The sequence below is a fragment of the Macrotis lagotis genome, chromosome 2 (genome assembly GCF_037893015.1).
Source record: "Macrotis lagotis isolate mMagLag1 chromosome 2, bilby.v1.9.chrom.fasta, whole genome shotgun sequence".
Classification (NCBI taxonomy): Eukaryota; Metazoa; Chordata; class Mammalia; order Peramelemorphia; family Peramelidae; genus Macrotis; species Macrotis lagotis.
In genome coordinates this window covers 145,089,143-145,110,838 of record NC_133659.1, presented here as the reverse complement: position 1 = coordinate 145,110,838, position 21,696 = coordinate 145,089,143, and the positions used below count along the sequence as shown (strand labels likewise).

General features: G+C 31.6%; 1 protein-coding gene across 13 annotated transcripts in view; it reads left to right on the top strand.

Annotated features, from left to right (window-relative positions):
* The window catches only part of RYR2 (ryanodine receptor 2), a 766,826-nt gene that overhangs the window by 674,857 nt on the left and 70,273 nt on the right, over positions 1-21,696 (top strand). For all 13 annotated transcript variants that reach the window (XM_074222945.1, XM_074222939.1, XM_074222937.1 and 10 more), the window contains 5 exons: positions 4,032-4,105; positions 15,263-15,343; positions 16,225-16,313; positions 17,896-18,024; positions 20,451-20,555. In XM_074222945.1, the coding sequence (XP_074079046.1) occupies positions 4,032-4,105; positions 15,263-15,343; positions 16,225-16,313; positions 17,896-18,024; positions 20,451-20,555 (478 nt within the window). The remainder of the gene's footprint in view (positions 1-4,031; positions 4,106-15,262; positions 15,344-16,224; positions 16,314-17,895; positions 18,025-20,450; positions 20,556-21,696) is intronic.

The window sequence follows — 21,696 nt, the reverse complement described above, 5'->3', positions numbered from 1 at the left end:
TCAAATGCTGCAAAGGATTCAATAGGAATGTGTGGGAGGATTTAAGAAGAAAAGGAAAAACTTGAGCATTTATGTGATTGAAGAAAATGTAATTGAGAGGAAGAGATTAAAGATGTGGATTGAAGAGTGGAGATAAATGATACAGTAGAAGATATGGACCTAGGAAGAGGGTACATAAGATTTGTGGCTGGAAAATTAAATCTAGTCTAACTAGATTTTAATGTATTTTGAAGTTCACATTTTTTCATATTTTTAGGATGTACAAAATGAAAGCTGGAAGGGTTAATTAATTACTCAAATTGATGTAGGTTACATCCAGTCTTCTAAAAGTTCACAATCTTTGTGGTTATGAACATTAACTTAGTGTACTACTAGAATGAAGCCTTTAATGCTCATTATTGAGTATAATGAAATATGTTCTTTAAGGAAAGGGACTGTTGTAGTTTTTGTTTTGGTAATCTCCAAAGCCTAGCACAGTACCTTGTGCAAAATAACCACCTAATAAATACTTATTGACTTGAATTTGCTATTGAATTGAATGAGCTTAATAACTAGGAAAAAATAGTGATCCTAAAAGACTTGTGTTATAGATTCTATATAGACATTAATTAGCCACTACCTCCCACTGCTTTTTAGTGTACCTAACCATAAAATTAGTATCTGCTTTGCTTACAAACAATTTATTATTGTAAGTAAGTGAGATGGTTTGTTTGAAAGGTTCTTTATTCAAGAACCTCTCATTTTTATCTATAAGCCAAATCACTAAATATATCCTATCTACATAATTTTGGCTACACACAAATAATTCCTGACTATATAAACATCATCTTATCTATACTAATTGTGAACTGAATGAAATTGATTTGAATTATGTTAATAGCCCAAAGATTACTTAAAATTTGCTTACTTTTCATTTCTCTAGTACTTTAGAATATATTAGATCTGTAAAATGGAATCTATCAATTTTATATTATTCATATATATATATATATATATATATATATATATTTGCGTTATTGTTACTATTGAATCCACTTGTCACAAGAAGGCCATTATCTGGAATGATTATTTTTACAGCCTCCCCCATCCCAACCTAGAAGTAGACAGTATAGTCTTAGGAAAGAAAATAGAAGGCAACATGGCTGTGCTCTTCTAAGCAAATTATTGAACCTTACAAACATTTCTTAATTTTTTTTCTCATTCCAAGACTTGATAGGGTATGATGGGAACGAAGGAGAAAAAATGACAAAAGACTTGGAGTCAGTTTGTGGAAGAAAGATCACTCTGTTTTTTTCTCTTTCTCATCACATTCTACTTTGTCTCATGCTTACTTAGTTATATATCATATTGAGTCAAATCAAATCAAGGCATCAGGTATTTATCAAATAACTTCTGCTTGCCAACCTCATGTTAAGCACTGGGACACAAGGAAAGGTGAAAATAATCCCTGACCTCAAGGAGCTTGTATTATAAGGAGGGAGACCATATGTAAATAACTATGTATTAACAAAATATACAGAGGATAAATTGAAGATAATCTCTGAAGGCATAAGGATAAGGATAAGAAAAGACTTTTTTCATAAAATGGGATTTTTATTTTTTTTTGTTTTTGCAAGGTAGTGGGGTTGTGACTATACCTCCTAGCTTCCACTCCCCTTTTTATTTTTAATGAAGCCAGGAAGCAGAGATAAGGAAGAAGAGAAATCTAAGCATGGGGGACAGCCAGTGAAAAGGCAATGGGTATAGAGAAAGTCTTGTGTGTTAATAACGAGGAGTCTTGGGATCATAAAGCACATAGAGAGGAGTAAAGTATAAGAAAAGAAGAATGATAAGAAGGGATCAAGTTATTAAGGATTTTAAAAACCAAACAGTAGTTTATATTTTTGTTTTTCCTGGAGGCTATTGGAAACCACTAGAGTTTGTTGAATGGTAAGGGGATATGATTAATCCTGTACTTTAGGAAGATCACTTTGATAACTAATTAGAGGATAAACTGGAATGGAGATAGACCTGCATCAGGGAGACCAACCAAAATAATATTCTAATAATCCAAGCATGGGGTGATGAAGGTCTTTACTAGGGTGGTAGCTGTGTTGGAAAAAAGAAGTGAACTTATATGAGAGGTATTGCAAAGGTAGAATTGACAGGACTTGGCAACTGATTGGATATGGGAGTTGAGAGAGAGTGAGGAGTGGAAGATGCCAACTAGGTTATCAGTATCTTCAACAGTAATTAAGAAGAGGGAAGGTGTTTGGAGTTTGAGGGAAAGACAATTATTCAATTTTGACTATATTGAGTTTAAAAATGTTTACAAAATACCCATTTCATGATGTCTGATAGTGAGTTGGAGATATAAGACCAGAGGTGAAGATAGAGATTAGCCCTGAATAAATAAAAATTGGAATCCTCTACAGAGTTAATTAATTGGATCCATAGTAGCAGATGAAATCATTGTTTTAACTAGTACAGAGGGAAAAGGAGAGGATCTCATTCAGAATCTTGGGGAAATACCCATAGTTAGCAAGATTCAACAATGAACTCTGAAAGGGAATCATCCAACAGGTAGAAGTAGAGCCAAGAGAGAAGAGACATGAAAGCCTATAGAGAAGAGTATCAAGGAGAAGAGGGAGATCAACAGAGTTAAAGTTGCAAAGACATCAAGAGGGATGAGAATTGAGAACCAGCCATTAGATGTGACAAGAAATCAATAACAAATTTGGAAAGAAGAATTTCAGTTGAATTAAGACATCATAACTGAACTGTAACAAGTTAAGAAGAAAGTAAGAGGAAAGGATGTGAAGACAGTGGTTGTACATGACCTTTTCAAGGAGTTTAGCCATGAAAACAAAAATTGTGGGAATAGACAGATCAAATAAAGGGATTTTTGAGGATGGGAAAGACATGGGAATGTTTTGAAGCATCAAGGAAGCATTCAGTAGATAAAAAAGAATGAAGATTGGTGAAAAAGTAGAGATGATAGATGTGACAAATTGCTAGAGGAAAATATTTTCTTGTGGAGGGGTAGGCCTTGACCAGAAATATCACTTTTTCATCTGAATCAAGCAATTAAAGGAAGATGTAAAGACATCTGAGTGAAGTGAAATGAGGAGGGGAGAAGAGGGACCTTTCAGGGAATGGAACTAGTTTTTTTCAGTGAAATATAAAACAAATGTCTCAACTGAAAGGGTGAGGGAAGGAGAGCCATGGGAAGTTTAAACAGGTGTAAAGATTTGGAAAGGTCACTGTGCTGAGTAGGAGAGTGATTCCAATAGGAAGGTGTATAAGGATTGCTTTGCTGCAATAAGGACTCAGTTGAGAGTATGTTACATAAATTTGTAGTGGACCCAGTTAGCACAGTAGGTTATATTTTCCCCCTATTTTCATCCAGCAGCATATTTCTGTACTGATCCTAATTCAGGTCAGTCCCTGGAAGTTTAAGGTCAATAATAGTGGAAAAATAAGATACTCATAAGGCATTCAAAAGTTTACAAAATGATATTTACTTAGTCATACATGAGAAGGATATTAAATAGGGATCGATATTGGGGACACCTCAATTAGTTAATCTGAGCAAAGCTTCCTTACCTGGCTTGCCCATTGTCTATCAAGCATAAGAGAGAGGGTACCTGGAGTGCCTTATGACTGTTTTCTTCTCAGGGATCAAGGATGCCATAACATCTTCAGTCTTTAGGTTTCTAAACCGATCAAGTCTTATGGATGATTTCAATATCTTTTTAAAAAAATAATCTAAAATTCTAGGGATGCAAAGTCTATGATATTGCTGTGACCATACCCTTACCATCTTTGAAGGTAGAGACTGTCTTTTTTATCTTTTCATCTGTATTGACACAATTCCTTGCACTTAGCAGAGACTTGATGAATGTCTGTTGAATTGAATTGATTTGAATTTTTACAGATTCCTTTCAAAATTTTAAGACATATTATATTTTTAAATATTAACTTTGAAATAACAATATTGTATTTATGGATTTTCTGAAGATTTCTGTCCATTTTTATTATTGTTTTTGCAGTGTCCTTGACCTAAATGCCTTTGAGAGACAAAACAAAGCAGAAGGACTTGGAATGGTGACAGAGGAAGGATCAGGTATTCACCAATTAAATGATCGATAAAAAAAATTCTGATCTATTTTTCCCAATTCAATATAATTTGATAATTTGTTTCATGAATTCAATTCTTGATTACACATGCTAGCGGAAAGAAGGAAATATTTTAATAATAATGATAATGAATGGCTGATCTATATTTGACTTTGAAATATAGATATAAACACAGACATATAGTTACATTGATATATGGGTATATATGCATATATATGTGTGTGTGTATATACATTTTTTCTTATATTCTCATTTACTCTTTTTTCATTCTTTAACTTCTTTGAGTGACCTGATAATTGAACTAGTTAAATGGAGTTTATGGAGAAAATTAAAAAGTACTATGGGTAGTTGAAGGTTGAGTATAAATTATAAACCATTTAGTTCAATTTGTTTGTATACAGAAGAATTTCAAAAGGTGTATACCTCTGTTTCCACCCCCCTCCCAGGAAATGTATAATTATTTGAATGCTTTAGAATTTATCAAAAAGTAGCATTGCAGATTAAGGAGAGTACAATGAAGTAGAAAGTCAAAATTTAATGCTTAATGCTTTCTTCTATTTTAAACAGTATGTAAACCTGTTAAAATGCAAATTTCTTGTCAGCTAAATTAATGGAAATGTGAATGTTTGTTTGCAAAGCTGATACTAAATATGCTAGTGCAGGTGAGAAGTTACATCCTTTGAATCATCCTTTGCCAAAATAAGATATCTATTATGACTTACTCTTTGTATTAATACAATTTCCTTTGATAAATCTAGAATTGTGAAATAGAAAGATGGAGTCATTATACTATTTTAAACAATGCAACTTGTTCAGTTAATAATTGATAAATACAGTAAATAAGCAATTGCAATGTCTCAATGAATTTTCCTTATTTGAACTTCCTTATTTGAATGTATATATATATATGTTATATATATATATATATATATATTATATATAATTCTTGTAATAAAAGCAGAGAAAAGATAAATTGCATCTTCATTTTAGAAGACATTTAGTATAAAAGTTGTTTTTATTTTCTCTAGAAAGTATTGTTATGGTTTTTTTCTTTTTTAAAAAAATTCTGCTTTAAGTACTGATTTTGAATTCATTTATGTCTGTTAGATTGTTTCCATATTGTTTTGGTTTGAATGGACTCCATCATTTTGTCTAATTTGTAATCATTGGGTATTTGGGGGACATGATCTTATCATTTGTAGTCAATGCAAATATTTGTGGTCAGTGTGTGTGGTCAATGTGTGATCAATGCAAAAAAAATTCTACTTAGGAAGAAGAAAATAGAATTTACTGAATATTTTTAATGTTTTTTGAAGTTCATATATTGTTCAGGTTTAACATCATCACCTATTAACTCCTGTGCCTTCATGTTCCTCTTTCAGTTTGCAAGTTCCATTCATTATCAACTTAGAAGTCAAAATACAATTTATTACATAGGTTCATGGTTTTTAGATCTGAAAGGAGCCTTGATGGCCATCAAATGCAACTTCCTCATTATATGGGAAATTGGATCACAGAGAGGTTAAATGATTTGCCCAAAATCATAGAGCTGGTAAATGTTTAAGATAGGATTTGAACCTAGTTTTTCCCTGACTCCAAGTCCAGATTGCTCTGCACTATACCATGCTACTTTAAAGTTCTCTTCATTAAGTTCTCACTTAAAAGTAACTACTATATCATTTTAATGTATATCTGTAGTTGTCAGTGACAACACTGTGCCAGCCTCTCTGGTTTGAGATTGTCTGACATGGAATAAACACTGAAAACAATTAGGTAGATCCCTTGTCTTTTGGAGGGATGTTTTTGGTTCTTGTCTAGTATGGAGATGTATTCTGGAGCACCGGCTTTCCTCCTGAGAAAAAGACCAGCTTTAGATTTTTCTGTTCCTGAGCAAATTATTGCCCAGAATGTTCAAGATACTCTGAACCTAACTTAAACATATTTTAATAAATATTAATAATTTCAGAATCTTAAAAGGAATAGTCATTGCAGTCCTCATCTTAGTTCTTACTTTCCTAGTCAGCATAGTGTTAGTTAGGATTAATTTTTTGCTTTTAAATTCATCAAAAACACTTTTCAATTGTGAATGGTTCTTCTGATGATATTTTTTATGATTCATTTGAGTTTTACTTGATATTTATTCTTTCCCTTTAGCACAGAAATAACTTTCCCAAACCAATATATGCTATATCTGCTTTGAAATTTTAAGAATAAAACTCAACTTTTTTTCCTTTTTCCCCATTTTCTTTTCTTTCAACTACTGTAAATGTCTTGTCTTCCTTTCCTCAGTCATCACTCATGAGCGTGGTAATTATTAAAAACAGTCTATTTGTTCCTATTTTTAGCTTTATGTCAGCCTTGTACAGCACCTGAAGAGTAAAAATTTGTGTGTATTTTTCATTATTTAACTTTAAATGAAGTGATTCTTTAGTTATCATTGTGCACTCTAATTTCTTTTAGTTCTTGTGCCAACCCTTCTCTGTTCCTTTGTTCTTTCAGGATTTGCGATGACTGTCACATGAGCTAAAAGAGCGAGCAGCAAGCTTTGTTTAGTTAATTTTTGGTTTTTTGTTTAATATGTTTTTCTTTTTCTTTTAGTGATCCCAGTATTTTGCAATAGTTGTATATATAAATAAATAGAATTTGTGTTGTAGTCCTCTTATAGAATTTCTGTTTGTATTTACTGTGGCTTTATGGCTGCACTGATTTGTGCAATCACATGAGATCTGTGATAGATCTAGAATGGAATAGAAAGATCCAGTCAAACTCTTGTTTTTCTCTTTCCATATGGACTCTAGTATTTAAGAACTTTTCAATTCCCTTGTGTTGGAAAGTCAAGATATTTCTTATCTGTACTTTAATGTAACATAACTGTACATGTGTTAGACAAGAAACAGATTTAGAATATTACTGAATATTACTAATAAGCTATTAGGGACATAAATGGACTTTTACAACTATGCTTATATTTACTTCAATATTTCACAAGGTATCTGAGTTTGTTATTGTGCTTACTTCACACTCATATAGATTGCAAACTCCCATACCCTGCCCCTTACAGCTTCCATCAGTTATAGTCAACCACATTGACTATCTCATGACCAGATTTTTTGTAATGAGCCTTTCCACATAGACCTAAGCTTGTAATGCTATGATAGCACATAGCCTGAGGCTGAACCCATGTTTGCCATCTTTTCAACTTGGATCAAAGTTATTGGAATTTGTCCTGTGCTATCTTAGCCCTTGAGAATCCAGATTCTCCTCTATATTAAAAGCAGGAATCAATTTAATACTTTAAAGGACTAGCAACATGAACTAGGAAAACTGGTATTTCCAGTGTTCACATTATTTATTCAAGGAACTGATCAAGAGCTGATTGTGATCACTTGTGCTCTTGTAGTATTAATCAGTGACTTAAAGTCATAATCAGTCTGCTTATTTTTATATTTAAATGTTCCTTTCCTATTATCATTTTATTGAAACAATTTATATACTCAGAGAATGCAATAGGATACATCAAAGAATCCAAATGTGTTAGCACTAACAATATTTTTTCAGAGTAGTAACCTAAGCTGTGTTTATTTCTGGAGGACAATATATGGATCTTTGAATGGTTCACGTATTTACAGTGTCCCTGAAACACCACAATCACATAACAGTAACTGAGCAATCATGTGGCTAAGAATTCAATACACACTAATTATCTCACCAACAAATTTCATGAAGCGAATAGACTTTTTTCACTTGTATATTCTCAGTAAATTCCTGCTGAATGGAACTGTTAACTCAATAATTATCAAATGCTTATTATATGCTTTTTGCTTCCTTCTTTTCACAGATCAAATATTTGTCCTAAATCTCATCTCTACTCAAGTAAATGAAGAGAAGGCACTGCTGTCTATAATACATTCTAAAATCACTAACTTCTCCATTTGATATTGAAATTTTAACTTTTTTCTATATATAAATGATGTGATAAATATCATGAGTAATATGAACTATGCTATCCTAATTGGAACTATATTTGCTTCTGATCTGGCATGAATGTCATTAAGCAGTGCTTGCCTACACTATGTAATTATTGATATCAGATGAGTTGATAAAAATGTTCTTTTCCACATTCTCCTGGTGTTGCTATAAAAGTTTACACTTGCTTTCCCTTCCTCCTTCACCAGCATTACCATTCTTTTACAAAATCTTAAAACTATTTGTATAGAACCCAAATTATTCCTAAGCAAATGTACTTCTTGTCCTTATAACTCATTTGCTTGAAGTTACATTTTTTATATTTTTATTTGTCTTGTTTATTTGAGCAACAGAAAAAGGTTCTTAACAAAAAATGTGCATTGAATTTAATTTCATTGCATACTTAAAAAACTTTCTTCTTTCATCAGAATTTTCAGAACCTGTACTGTCTCTTCAGAAAATTGTGATAAGCCTGAAAATGCAGTATTCCTCTCCTTCCAAATTCTATTTGTAATTGAAAGATAGCGGAAGATGTTGCTTTTGTGTTTTAATGATTTTTTTCTGTTGTGGAAAATATATTTTAGTGTGCTTAGAAATTGAATTGGACTAAATTATACATAGAAGTTATTTGATCAGGAAATGTTTTTCAAAGCACATTAGTGTTCTGGCAACAAACTCTGAAAACTACTACTCTTTCTCCTAATGAACCACTTTATGGTTAATTATTGACAATAGAAGGTTAAATTTTGGTTTAATTATATATATATATATTCCTGAAATAGGATTATTTTAAAATTTCTTCATTATTTATATTCCTTGTCTTTAACACTAAAATTTCAGGAGAATTTAAAGGTATTATCAAATATTAGACTTTATTCTAAGCTCATTTTGCAAGTAGATATGAAAGCAAATTATTGGATTCTAATTAATGACAGTAATGTTCTTTTCCTGAGGTTTAAATTTTTAAACTATAAACTCTGATTTCACATTGTAGAGACACTGAAATAATCTGTAATATCACCCAAAACAGTTTAAATTTTCTTCTCATAGTTATTTGGTTCTTCTGTTTTTATAAAATACTTTATTTCTGTAGAAACCACTTTTTTTTTAAATCCCTAAACCACATTTTTGTTTTGTTTTAGCTATACAGTTGCACAGTTCTTTACCCCTTCACTTTCTGTTCCCTTGACTTTGATCTGTCATTGTCTTGTTAAGTGGTCTGTGCATGTGTCCATATTCCCATATTACAGATGTAGACTTGAAGACTCTAAGAACTTCAAAGATTTATCCAGAGCCAAAGTAATATTTTGGTAGAATCAGTCTCAAAGCCCAGTGTTCTGATCCCAAGACTCAGGCTTCTTTTTACTGTTTTAGGTCTCTGAATAAACTTTACCAAACTTTACCTAAACTTTACCATTTCTTTTGGATATCATTTATTTATTGTTTTTCTCAAGTCCACAAACTATGTCATTAAGATTTAAAATTGCATGGAGTTTTTTGGCAAACATTTGGAGAGTTCTTCAAAATTAAATCATTCTTTTAAACCTGATTTTAGTGAAAACAACACCAATAATAATTTACACTTAAGATTTTATGATCACAATATATTGAATTTATTTTCAATATTCTAGTAAACTCATTTACAAGGACATGTTAGCTTTAAATATTTTGTTTTCTATTTTTCTCAACCTATAGCAATTTGTAATTTTTCTTTAACAGCATTATGAAGAATGAACATTTTATCCTTTATGTTAATGGTATACTTCCCAATTACATTTTACAAAAACTCTGAGCATCTGCAATGCATCTCTATTTGCCAGAATTACTCTCGTATGAATCTACTTGTTTTTAAAACAACAGTGGTTAGAGTTAAAGCAGTGTATAATGTTTCATTTTCTTCAAATTTTCCGAGTTAAGTTATTTTAGGATTTTTTAAGAGCTAGCGTTTGTTTTTTGAGAATTAGATTAGCTAACATCAAACCAGTAGAAAATTTTTGGACCTCTAAGGTAGCATTTACTATTTCTTGTCTCACTGATGACTGTAAAGTATGACTTGCCTATTATTTTCATATACTTTTTTTCATATTTATTTTCATATATTTTTTATATACTGGTAAAATCTAAGTTAGTACAAATTAAGATGGTCACAAATAAACTAAAAGTATTTATTGAGCACTCACAATGTGCCTATCTTTAACTAGGCTTAACATTTAAGCATTTCTAGACTGAATGAATATAGTAGATTTAGTACAGAGTTAATTTTAACTTAATATGTCAGCAATTTGAATCCATTGTTTCTTAAGCCAGTACTAATTGATAGTCAGTTAAAAATGCAGATAACCATACAATTTTAAGTCACATCTTAAGATTTTTGTAAAATTACAATAGTAATATACTCCAATATATTTCAATTTTTCATCATTAAAATATTTTGTTAAATATTCATAGTACCATAAATTCATGGTGAATGCACACAAAAGGATATCTTTTTCAAATAGGAGAAATGAGGGTTTTTAGTACTCCAGACATTTTCTCCATTTCATTACAGTTTTCTATCTAGTTTACATCATATTACAATGTCACTTTTTAAATACATCTCCAGTTAGATTGTTGATCCTGCACCCTCTGCAGACATAAAGCCATCCATCTCTGTTACCATATCATTTATATGCAGCATGGGCCCTCGCAGCATTTTAACCTGAGAGTTGATTGCATTTCTATACAGATGTACTCGATAAATAGTTGTACTCATATATATATATATATATATATGTATATATATATGTATGTATGTATGTATGTAATCACTTAAATTTAAAATTAAATGGAGAAGTAACTCAGCTCCACAAGTCATACTGTATGCACTGTGTACCTGCATAAGGATATTAACTTATATATTTTTGTTTGTAGGCATGAATTTATGTATTTAGCCACTTCATAACCCACCTCAGGTAGATCTTATATACAATTCACATGAAGGCAATGGTCACATCAAAATTAATTATCAATAAGTTGCTCATCTCTTGCTGCTATTCACTAGTTTCTCTGTTTCCAAATTTTGCCCTGGTTTTCATGATAGCAGCCACCTTCACTTCAGTAGTCTCAGTCCCTGTCAAGAATAGAAGATTGCACTTTACATTTAATACATATCACTTGAGTATCTATTGAGTATCTATTATCAAGTCATTTAACCCCTCAACCCAGGTAACCCTTTAAAACTATAAATTGCACCATGTGCATTTCTGAAGGAAATTTCCACAATGAGAGTTCTTTATAGCAATTAAATAATAGATTCAGACCCCCTTAATACCCCAACTATCCTATGCTGTTTGATATCATAACACATTTTAATACAGTGACAATTATGGTTTATCCAAAAATCAATACTAGTTTTTAAGATCTGATCTTTTTTATAAGACATTTTTTGAATGAGTGAATGAACAAAATAGCATTCATTATGAAATAACTATTCCAAGTGGTGGGAATTAAAAAAAGGCAATCTTTGCTCTCAAGAAGCTCACATTTTTAGTGAGACAACATTGACAGATTTTGGCTACATATCATACTAAAAGGTCCCATGATCCTTATTTGCAGGAGCAAAACAGGTGGTACTTGGAAATTTGTTTAGATAGTCAAATGAATCCCCTGCTTCTCAATATCCCTTTGTGAAAGAGCTAATTATTGAGAGCTTCCCAATATCCCTATGTGAAAGATTGAGAGCAACCATATTAATCATCTCATAAAATGATCAATGATATGTGACTCATCTTCAGAGGAGAAACTGATCAAGGAAATGAAAATACCGAAATTTCAGAAATACATTAAAGATAATTTATTGCTGAGTTTCCTATTCTTGTTTTCCCTCTCTTCTACTTTGATACCACAATTATCCTAGGTCAAACTCTTAGCACTTTTTGCTTAGCACTGTCATCAGCGCTAACTGGTCTTCCTGCCATCTTCCTCACGGGAGCTGATGATATTCCTTTAAGGATAAGACCTAGAAGATCATTCTTCTGCTTCAGAAGCTTCCATAGGTCCCTAATGCCTCTAGGTTAAAATTCAAATCCTTTGGACATGAAATTCTTTCACAATCTACGTCTGTCCTCTCTACATATTCCTCGCACACAACATTCCATCTTTAAACTTGCCCTGGACAGGTACTTGTTCTACCTCTTTTCTCTGTCTCTGAACAGTCTTTGTTCCCTTCAAGATTAAGCAGAAATTCCACTTCCTTCAGAAAGCCTTTCCTAGACCCATCCACTTGTTGGGATCACTTGTCCTCACCACTCTTGAAATTACTTTATATTAATTTTCTTTATACTTTGTGTTTACTTATCTAGGAATATATTTCATAGTAAAATGGAAACTCTTGGCAGGAAATGACTTTTAATTTTTCTTTTTACCCCTAGTGCCTAGCACAGTTCATGGACATGCATGAGGCCTTAATAAATGTATAATGAGAGATATGCAGATTTCAGTTAATATAAGAGCTCAAATCTCTTGAACTATCAAATGTGATTCTTCTCAGTTTTCAAAAAACTATGTATTTAGCTCAATATTAAGTGACTTGAATAGAAAAACTTCTTCTAATGGGTATGTTTCTAAACTATATTTTCAAATACCTGCTTGCTTATTTTTCCATCTTTGAGACTGCACACTTTCAGCATTCAAGGTCTGTTAAAGCGCTGAATACAAAAGAATGTCTTCCCTTTGTTCAGACATAAAGCCCTTTGGATTGTAGATTCACTTTTGGGTTTTTTTTTTTAGTTTAATTTAATTTTACTTTTCCAATTATATGTAAAGATAGTTTTCAACATTCATTTTATATAAGATTTTGAATTTCATATTTTTCTGCCTTCCTTTTTCCATACCCCCTTCCTCTTGATAGTGAATAATCTCATATAGGTTCTATACATGTACAGATTGTAGATTCATTAATCTAAAATAGCAGAATATAATAATATAGAGTGTTATCGGTCAGTTGTGTTTCTAAACTTCTCTTTGAAATTTATATGATCATAAGAATTTTAAAGTTATATAGTACTTAGGAGTTTTTAACAATGCTCTGCAGTTTGTAGCACAGTGGATAGAGTATCTGTCCTAGTGTCAGGAAGATTCATCTCTCTGAATTCCAGTCTGGCTATAGACAATTACTGTGTGTAATTGTCTGTGTGTATCTGGGCAAGTCTCTTAACCCTGTTTACCTCAGTTTTTCTATCTGTAAAAATGAACTGGGAAAGGAAATGACAAACCACTCTAGTGTCTCTGCCAAGAAATCCCCAAATGGAATGCAACTGAAATGTGCCATACAAACATATATTTGAGGTCATAGGTAGCATAAAAGTTTATCAGAATGCAGTAATCATAAATAGAATTCACAGAATTTGTAGTATACAGCTTTTTCTTATATATTTATATTCTCTCACACTCATTCTGTATTATAACATGTCCAGGTTATGCAAGTAAAACCTATCTATACCTATGGAAAATGAACCTCAGTAGTTTGAATATTTCTTCTATTTTTCCTCTAAGCAAGTTCTGAAGTCTATCCTACCATTGATTTGTCTCCAGTAATGGATAATTTTATTCTAAATTCATTTCTCTTTATGAGTCAATGAGGGTAACAAAATACAAATTTAAGGTGCTACCTTAAAACAAAATGCTTGTAATGCTTCTATTTAATTGTTTTATCACATTATTCTTATAAACTCACACTTTCCTCTAAACTTAAAAGGAAATTTCTGTAATCATTAATATGATCACTTAAATAGCTCATTAAGTTAAAATGGTTAAAATAGCCTATTACTTAATACCAACTACCAGAAATAGAGTGAATTATTTTGGCTTTTTGTGTAGTATTTGGACTCTAAATCAGTAATCCCTCATCCGCAAATGACTTTTTCATTTGTGAGATTAACTCACATTAAACTTTATAGCAAGAGCAGTATGCTTATTTCTATCTTCTCTTAGTTTTATTTTCTGTGTGAGTTTTTATTTTCCTTGTTGCTAACTCTGGTCCCTGAATATCACATCTTAAAGGTCATAGAGAAATGAGGATAATGAATTCACTTTCAAAATGATTTTGCTGCCTAATCCCACCATTACACTGAAACCTCTCACTTTAAATGTCACAATCTGTATCCATCAATTATATGTAGTTCTGATCACTCAAGAATTTATATAAACATTTGATCATTGCACATCTTTCTGTCTTAATTCAGATTATTTCCAAACAACTTAAAAAATACACAATTGTTTTCACTCGCTTAAAAATTACTTTTCATTATACAATGATTCTCTAAATCTCAGATTCTGGGACATTTCCACATGGTCAGCAATATTTGTCTCATGTTCATTATTGATTTTATTTGTATATTTCTTTCATGGGGAAAATAAAGAGGGATCAGAGGGATTAACTGATGTGAAAATCTGAAATTCTCTTGATCATGAATATCTTTACTCTCCTTATAAAAATGTGTCTTCTGTGGCTATAGGAAGTTTCTGCCTAGTATTAACTCATCTGACATTCTAGTTCTCATGACCTACTAATGATTTCCCTAAATGTGATGTATGAAACTGTCCATTTACTAGTTCTCCTTGGAATAGAACTTTTGAAACTAGCTACTTTTGCTTTGTCAGCTCTTCTTAAGCATTTCTTGACTTATTATTACCTTCTATAAGCAAATGTGATAGGATTGTGCAAAACATAATAAAAACTTCCTAGGTACTGTACTTTGAGTAACAAAAGAAACCTTTTTTAAACTTCTTTTTTGGAAGAAACAATAGTAAATCATTTTCTCACATGAAGAACAGTTTGAATCAACATTAAATATTATAGGTGATACAGAATTCATGCCCATGCAAACCAATAATAAGTGTAAATAAACTAATAAATTGTTTTTTTAAAATGTTGCCAAGCCCATGCTGCTGCATTTAACAGAAATAAATTTGGGTATATAAAATGTAAATGTTTTTACCAAAGGGAAATGGTATCTATCTGCCAAGCGCATGCCCTCTTGAGCTTCAGATAGAAGTAATGCTATGATTTGCAATTATTTTTTGACTCAGAATAATGTTAGACCAACTTGCAGGTTCTGTTGGGATTACAGCTGGGGAGGAAGTATGGGAAAGAGTTGAGAGTGGTTAGTAATGTATCATACATATGGCCTTTCTACAGGAGAGAAAGTACTGCAGGATGATGAATTCACCTGTGACCTCTTCCGTTTCCTCCAATTGCTTTGTGAAGGACACAATTCAGGTTTGTGGACCATTTTTCCAGTCATCCAGATGAAGTGATATAAGAAGAAATATCTTTTCTTTGGTCCCAGAAACATCAATGATAACTCACATTACCTAGTCCTCTGAGGTTCAAAAGTTATTTCCTTATTACTTTATAATTGTAAATCACTATGTATTTTTTTCAGAGGGCTTTTACGTCTTATTTTATTTGATCATCAAAATAATCCAGTGAGATAGGGTAACACATATTTTCATATTACAAAGATGAAACTAAGAGTGGTCCGGTGACTTGTCTAAAGTCAGAGATATAGTGAGTAGTTCAATTTGAACTTTTCTTTTTCTTTTTCTTTATCAAATCTACTACATTTTTAAGAGTTTGATAGGTTTCATGAAGGTTTAATGATTAGATTCTCAAATTCCTATATATGTAGAAACCTACAATACATTACTTGGTCAAAGTTCACTTAGGAAAGCACTGGCCCTGGAGTTAGGAGGACCTGAGTGTTCAAGTCTGATCTCAGACACTTAATAATTACCTAGCTATGTGACCTTGGGCAAGTCACAACCCCATTGCCTTGCAAAAAAAAAAAAAAACCAACAAAGTTCTCTTAGGGAAAAAAATCTAACTTTTTTTCTTAGCATAAAACATTTTCAAAGTTGTTTGTATTCTGTTGCACACTTAGAAATGTGGTATTTATGAAAATTTTCAGGAAATGGATATGGGTTGAATTTTTTAAATTAAAAAAGCACAGAACACTGGACTTCTATACCTGAAAATTTTATGTTAGATAATTAAGAGAATAATAAAAATTCATTAAATGTACATTTATTTAACAACTGTACTTTGAATTTTAGCTAGCACAATGACTTTCTTCTGTTTTTCTCTTTTAATTTATGTAGATTTTCAGAATTATCTGAGAACTCAGACTGGTAATAATACAACTGTTAATATAATCATCTCCACAGTGGACTATCTATTGAGAGTACAGGTACCTTAACTTCTGTACTACAAGCAGCTAAAATAGTCAAAAGAGTTAGAATGGTATAGCAAAACCTGAGCTATGACATGTTTTTACCTTGGTTTTGATTTTTTTTTAACAAAATAGAAATATTTTAAGTATTATATTTTTGCTCAGGTCAGATCATGGTGTTGAATAACCATTATCCTTCCCTAGTCTTCTGTTCTCCTGTTTCTTAGTTTTCTGTTTCACCTTGTTTATTTTCTGGACTCATGTTCATTCCTTCACTTTTTTCAGCAGCATTTGTCTTAGTTGGTTTCTCTTTCGCAATTACTTAGAAGTTATAATTTTTTTGCCATGTTAATTGAGGGAAACTTTTTGGTTAAAAAGCTTGAACTTTCCATAATTGCTCATCTTCAGGTAATAGTTGATAGTTTATAGTTGTTTGTACCATTCAGACATGATGTTTAAAATTACAAATTGATTTTTTGAAACCAATCACCAACAAATTAATTAATATGAAATTTTGCAAATCTATAAGAAATTATAAATTGAGAGCTGAAAAATCATTAAAAGTAATCTAAACTTTCATCTCAGCCAAGAAACTGAGACCCAGAGAGAATAAATCATTTACCGACAGTCCAAAGGGAAGAATGGCAGAGCCAGGATTTGAAACAAGGTCTTCTGACTCCACATCTCATATTCTATAGCATCACAGGATCATAGTTAAAGAGTTAGAGTTTGTAACAGCCCAATACCTTGACAAAGTAAAGCATTCTAAACTCTTTAATAATCATAATCCTTAAGTAGACAGTTTATTTCTCTGAATTTATAGAAAAAATAAATCAGTGGCATTATTTTAAAAAACCTTCAGTTTCAGTTCTCTTATTTTTTACTATCAAAACATGTACATGTTTAATCAAATAATGAGAATAATATGTTTAATTTCTGAAATAAGTACATTAAAGTCTTGTATTAAATACTTATAAAATTTTATGTCATTTCTAAGATAAGGCAAAATCATCTTATTAAATACCTTAAAATTCTTTCCTAGTTAGAATTCTTTCTGGGATATATTTTATTCTTTTGAATATCTCATTGGTTGGAGACCTATCTAGTTTTCAGTAATGTCACTATTGTTGTTGACATTATAATATATCCTACCAATTACCTTAATTCAAATGAGAAAGAATGAACATCTTATTTTGTATGATTTGGGCTGTATTTGTTCTTGAGGTGGGAAGAATGATGATATATATCTATTATAAAATGTCTGTTCCTTAATTTGTTTTTGCTGAACCATCATACTTCACATATGTAGTATCAGATATTTCTTTGTGGATGAATATTTATCATTTCTTTAATTCTATAAAATTATGATTGTGGAATTCAGCATAATTAAACAAAAATAATTTAAAATATAATTTCTACATTTCTTTTCCTATGATTGGGTTTTATCTATAGAAGGAGTTACTGACTACTGACTAAAATTAAGTACCTTTCTTCAAAAACCATTCTTCATTTACTTTTGTTGCATTATTCAAATTCGATGTACTTTTTAAAGGCTTATTGGAAAAATGATAGCATTAATAATATTTCCTCCATTTTGTAGGAATCAATTAGTGATTTTTACTGGTATTACTCTGGGAAAGATGTAATTGATGAACAAGGACAGCGAAATTTTTCCAAAGCAATTCAGGTGGCAAAACAGGTCTTTAATACTCTTACAGAATATATCCAGGTAAGTATATTTCTAACACACAAAAATAGGAGAGTATGATGCATGGTATTTCATTCTTTGGAGAAATAACATTTTGCCCTTCACATTATTGTGATATGGATATGGATATGTTCTGATATATTATATGGATAAGTTCTGATAAGCAAAATAATACAATAAAATTAATTATTTTATTAATAACTGATTAATTTAAAAGTTCCTGGATTAGTGCTTCAAAGAATCTATTAAATTATATATTTAATATATGTTTCTTTATCTCTTTTTGAATTATTTTGGCTGATAGTCTCAATGAATCAACAAGTATTTATTAAGTACTACTAGGTGCCAGAGACTATGCTAAAAGCTGTGGGATACAAATACACAGAATAAATCAATATTTCCTTGCACAAGAGAATTACATTCTATTTGGGATGACAACAGATATATCTATACTTATGTGTATGTATGAGTATGAGAGAGTATGTCTCTGTGTACCCATATAAGTGTGTGTATAGATAGATAGATCTGTGTGTATATAGACAAATGTTTTCATATATGCAAATATCTAGAATAAATTAAAATTTAAGAGCTTAAAGTTATACTGACATTGAAGATACCATATACATGCTCATATATACATATATTCACATGCAGTTAAATTACAAGATAAATCAATTATCTGATATCAGTTAAATACAAGATAATTTTGCAATCGCACTTTGGGGGATCAGAAAAAATTTCAAGTAGGAGGTGGTCTTTTGGCAGAAGCACTCTTCTATGAAGCCATGGAAGATGAAATATGGTACTCAGAGAAGACCTTTTTGACTGAATCAAAGAATGTGGATGGGGGAGTAATGTCTAGTAAGACTGTGAATACAGACAAGAACTGGGCTCTGAAAGGCTTTAAAAGCTATACAGAAAAATTAATGTATTGTTTTAGAAGTAATTGGGAGCCCTGGATTTAATATGTTAGATCTCTACTCAAGAGAAGTCACTTTAACAAATATGTTACATATGGACTGACTTGAGAAAGATAAGTCAAGAGAACAATTAGGAGGACTTCATAATAATCTGGATGAGAGGTAATGAGAACCTGACCTAAAGAAGAAGTTGTGTGAGTAGAGAGAAGTGGTCAAATGCAAAATATGTAGATTTAGATATAGCTAAAATCTTTAACTTATTGATTATATAGGAGAGAGGAAGAATAGTTCTAGGATAATTCCATTGTCATGAAACCGAGCAACAACTGGAAGAATGACAACACCTTCAAGAGAAAAAGGGAAGTTTGGAAGAGATGGTTTTGTGGGAAAGACAATGAGTTCAGTTTTAGATGTGTTAAGGTTAAGATGTCTTTAAAACAATCATTTTAAAATGTCCATTAAAGGGGTGGCTAGGTGGCATAGTGGATAAAGCACTGGCCTTGGAGTCAGGAGTACCTGGGTTCAAATCCAGTCTCAGACACTTAATAATTACCTAGCTGTGTGGCCTTGGGCAAGCCACTTAACCCTGTTTGCCTTGCAAAAAAAAGTGTCCATTAGGCAGTTGAAGGAATGGGATTGAAGTTCAAAGTATATGCTGTTCCAATGGAAAGATTACTTCTTTGTATACATAAAAAATATAATTCAATATATCTTGTATTCAATTAAATATAGCAAGTATTTATTATTTACTCTACACTGGGCAAAGAAAAGCACAGTGTCTAGCAATTAGTATGTGCTTTCATTTCATATGAAAAAGTTTTCCTATATTTTATATAACTTTTTTCATGTAAAATAAGCATGAGAAATCAAACCACAGCCCATAATTTTTCATTTTAATAAGCATCATATTCTAGTTTATGAATTAATCAAATTAAATTGATTTTTTAAAATATAAATTAGTTGCACAGTACCAACAATAAAGTAAAGGAAAATTTTAATGAAGATTTTTCTTCCATAGATAGAACTTATCTGAATTACTATTTGTTATAACTACCATAAATGATTTTCTCTATCCCTGAGAATCATTTTGAATTCTCAAGAAAATGACAGTGACATCTAACTATTATGGCTTTATTTTTCCCTCTGTGAAGAGAATGAAAACAAATCAGCACAAATGTCAAAGACTTTATGCGTCCATTTTGTCATTGAATTATTAACTTATTGGTTGACTTTAAAGGAAAAGAACATGAAGACCTTGGAGAAGCCTCAGTTATGAATTAGTTTCATCAAATCTAATCTAGAAAACTATAATTATCACTTTAAAATATAATATTATTTAAATTCTAGTTTTCATTTAGGGATCCTTCTCCTAAGGACACATAAAAACTTTATATAATACAAACATACATTTTCATGTGCACATACATTTAGTTGCACACATGCGCTCATATGTTCAGTCTCTATTACTTTGGAATACAATTTATCATTTAATCTTGCATTTTTATTGGTTTTCTATTTTTGTTGCAGGGTCCATGCACTGGAAATCAGCAGAGTTTGGCACACAGCAGACTTTGGGATGCAGTTGTTGGTTTTCTTCATGTATTTGCCCATATGCAAATGAAGTTGTCTCAGGTATTCTGTCTTTACCCTTCGAAATCCTCAGCAGAAAAAAAATAATCTGGTCCTTTTAATATATGCAGATAGGCTTTTTATCTAACTGTTCCATTGCCATTCCTTGTTTTCTTCTTGAATTGTGTTTTGTTTTATTGATAAAATGAAAGTTTTGTGTGCTAGCTGTGTAGTGAAATTTTACAAAACTGAAGAGGGTAGACATGCTGAAAATGTAGTAGTTGTAGAAATATTTCTTAAATGGGTTCCCCAAATGCTGTTCATTTATCATGTATTTATAATCTCATTTCCTCAGAAATGCTCACTAGAACCTTCATTCTTTTTACCTACCAAAAAATTTTTATTCTGGTCATACTAAACTTATTAGCTTACTGCAATGGAAGCAATTTCCATGTAGAGTCACAAACAGGGAGATTCTCAAGACTGCTGTCATTCCAACTTTAATAGTCAATTTAATGTTAGGAAATCCATAGAAAGATACCTAATTAACTCTAAGAGCAAATAAATACATCTTAAGGATTAGCCTATTTCTACTTCACAATTTTTAAAGGTGACTGGAGGGCACAACTTATAAAAGACATGTTTTCTGTCTCCTTTGTTTACTTTGATTTTAGAGCATAGAAATATACTTTTGTTCTCCTCCCTTTCTCTCTCATCCCCTTTTCCTCCTTTTTTACTTCTTTCCCCCTTCTCTTCCCTATGTCTAGATGTTTGTCCTTTGTTCTTGAAAAAGACCATGATAACCAAGGAAGTGATACCATGACATGTACGTGAATTGGATTTGAGTGAGGGGTTGCTGTGCAAAGTAACCATCCTCACTTTCTCCTCCAGGGCCATCTGGGTCCAGTGACCAGATATGAATTAGGACAACTGCATTTGAGGCTATCAATGACAACTAATAATTGTCAAGTGTTTGATTGTCAGATTTTAACTCAGGTCCTCTTGACTCCAGGGCTAGTGCTGTATCCACTGTGTCATCTAACTGCTCCTCTGTGTCTAAATAGGGTTTCACATTCCTACCTGGAGTGTTCCATCCAAAGGAATGTAAATTTTGGTTGCTGAAGTCCCAGACCCACTTGGTCATTGTTTGGACTCTGCTTGAGTTGGAGTAAACATAAGTAGCATTTCTTTCTATTTTGACCAG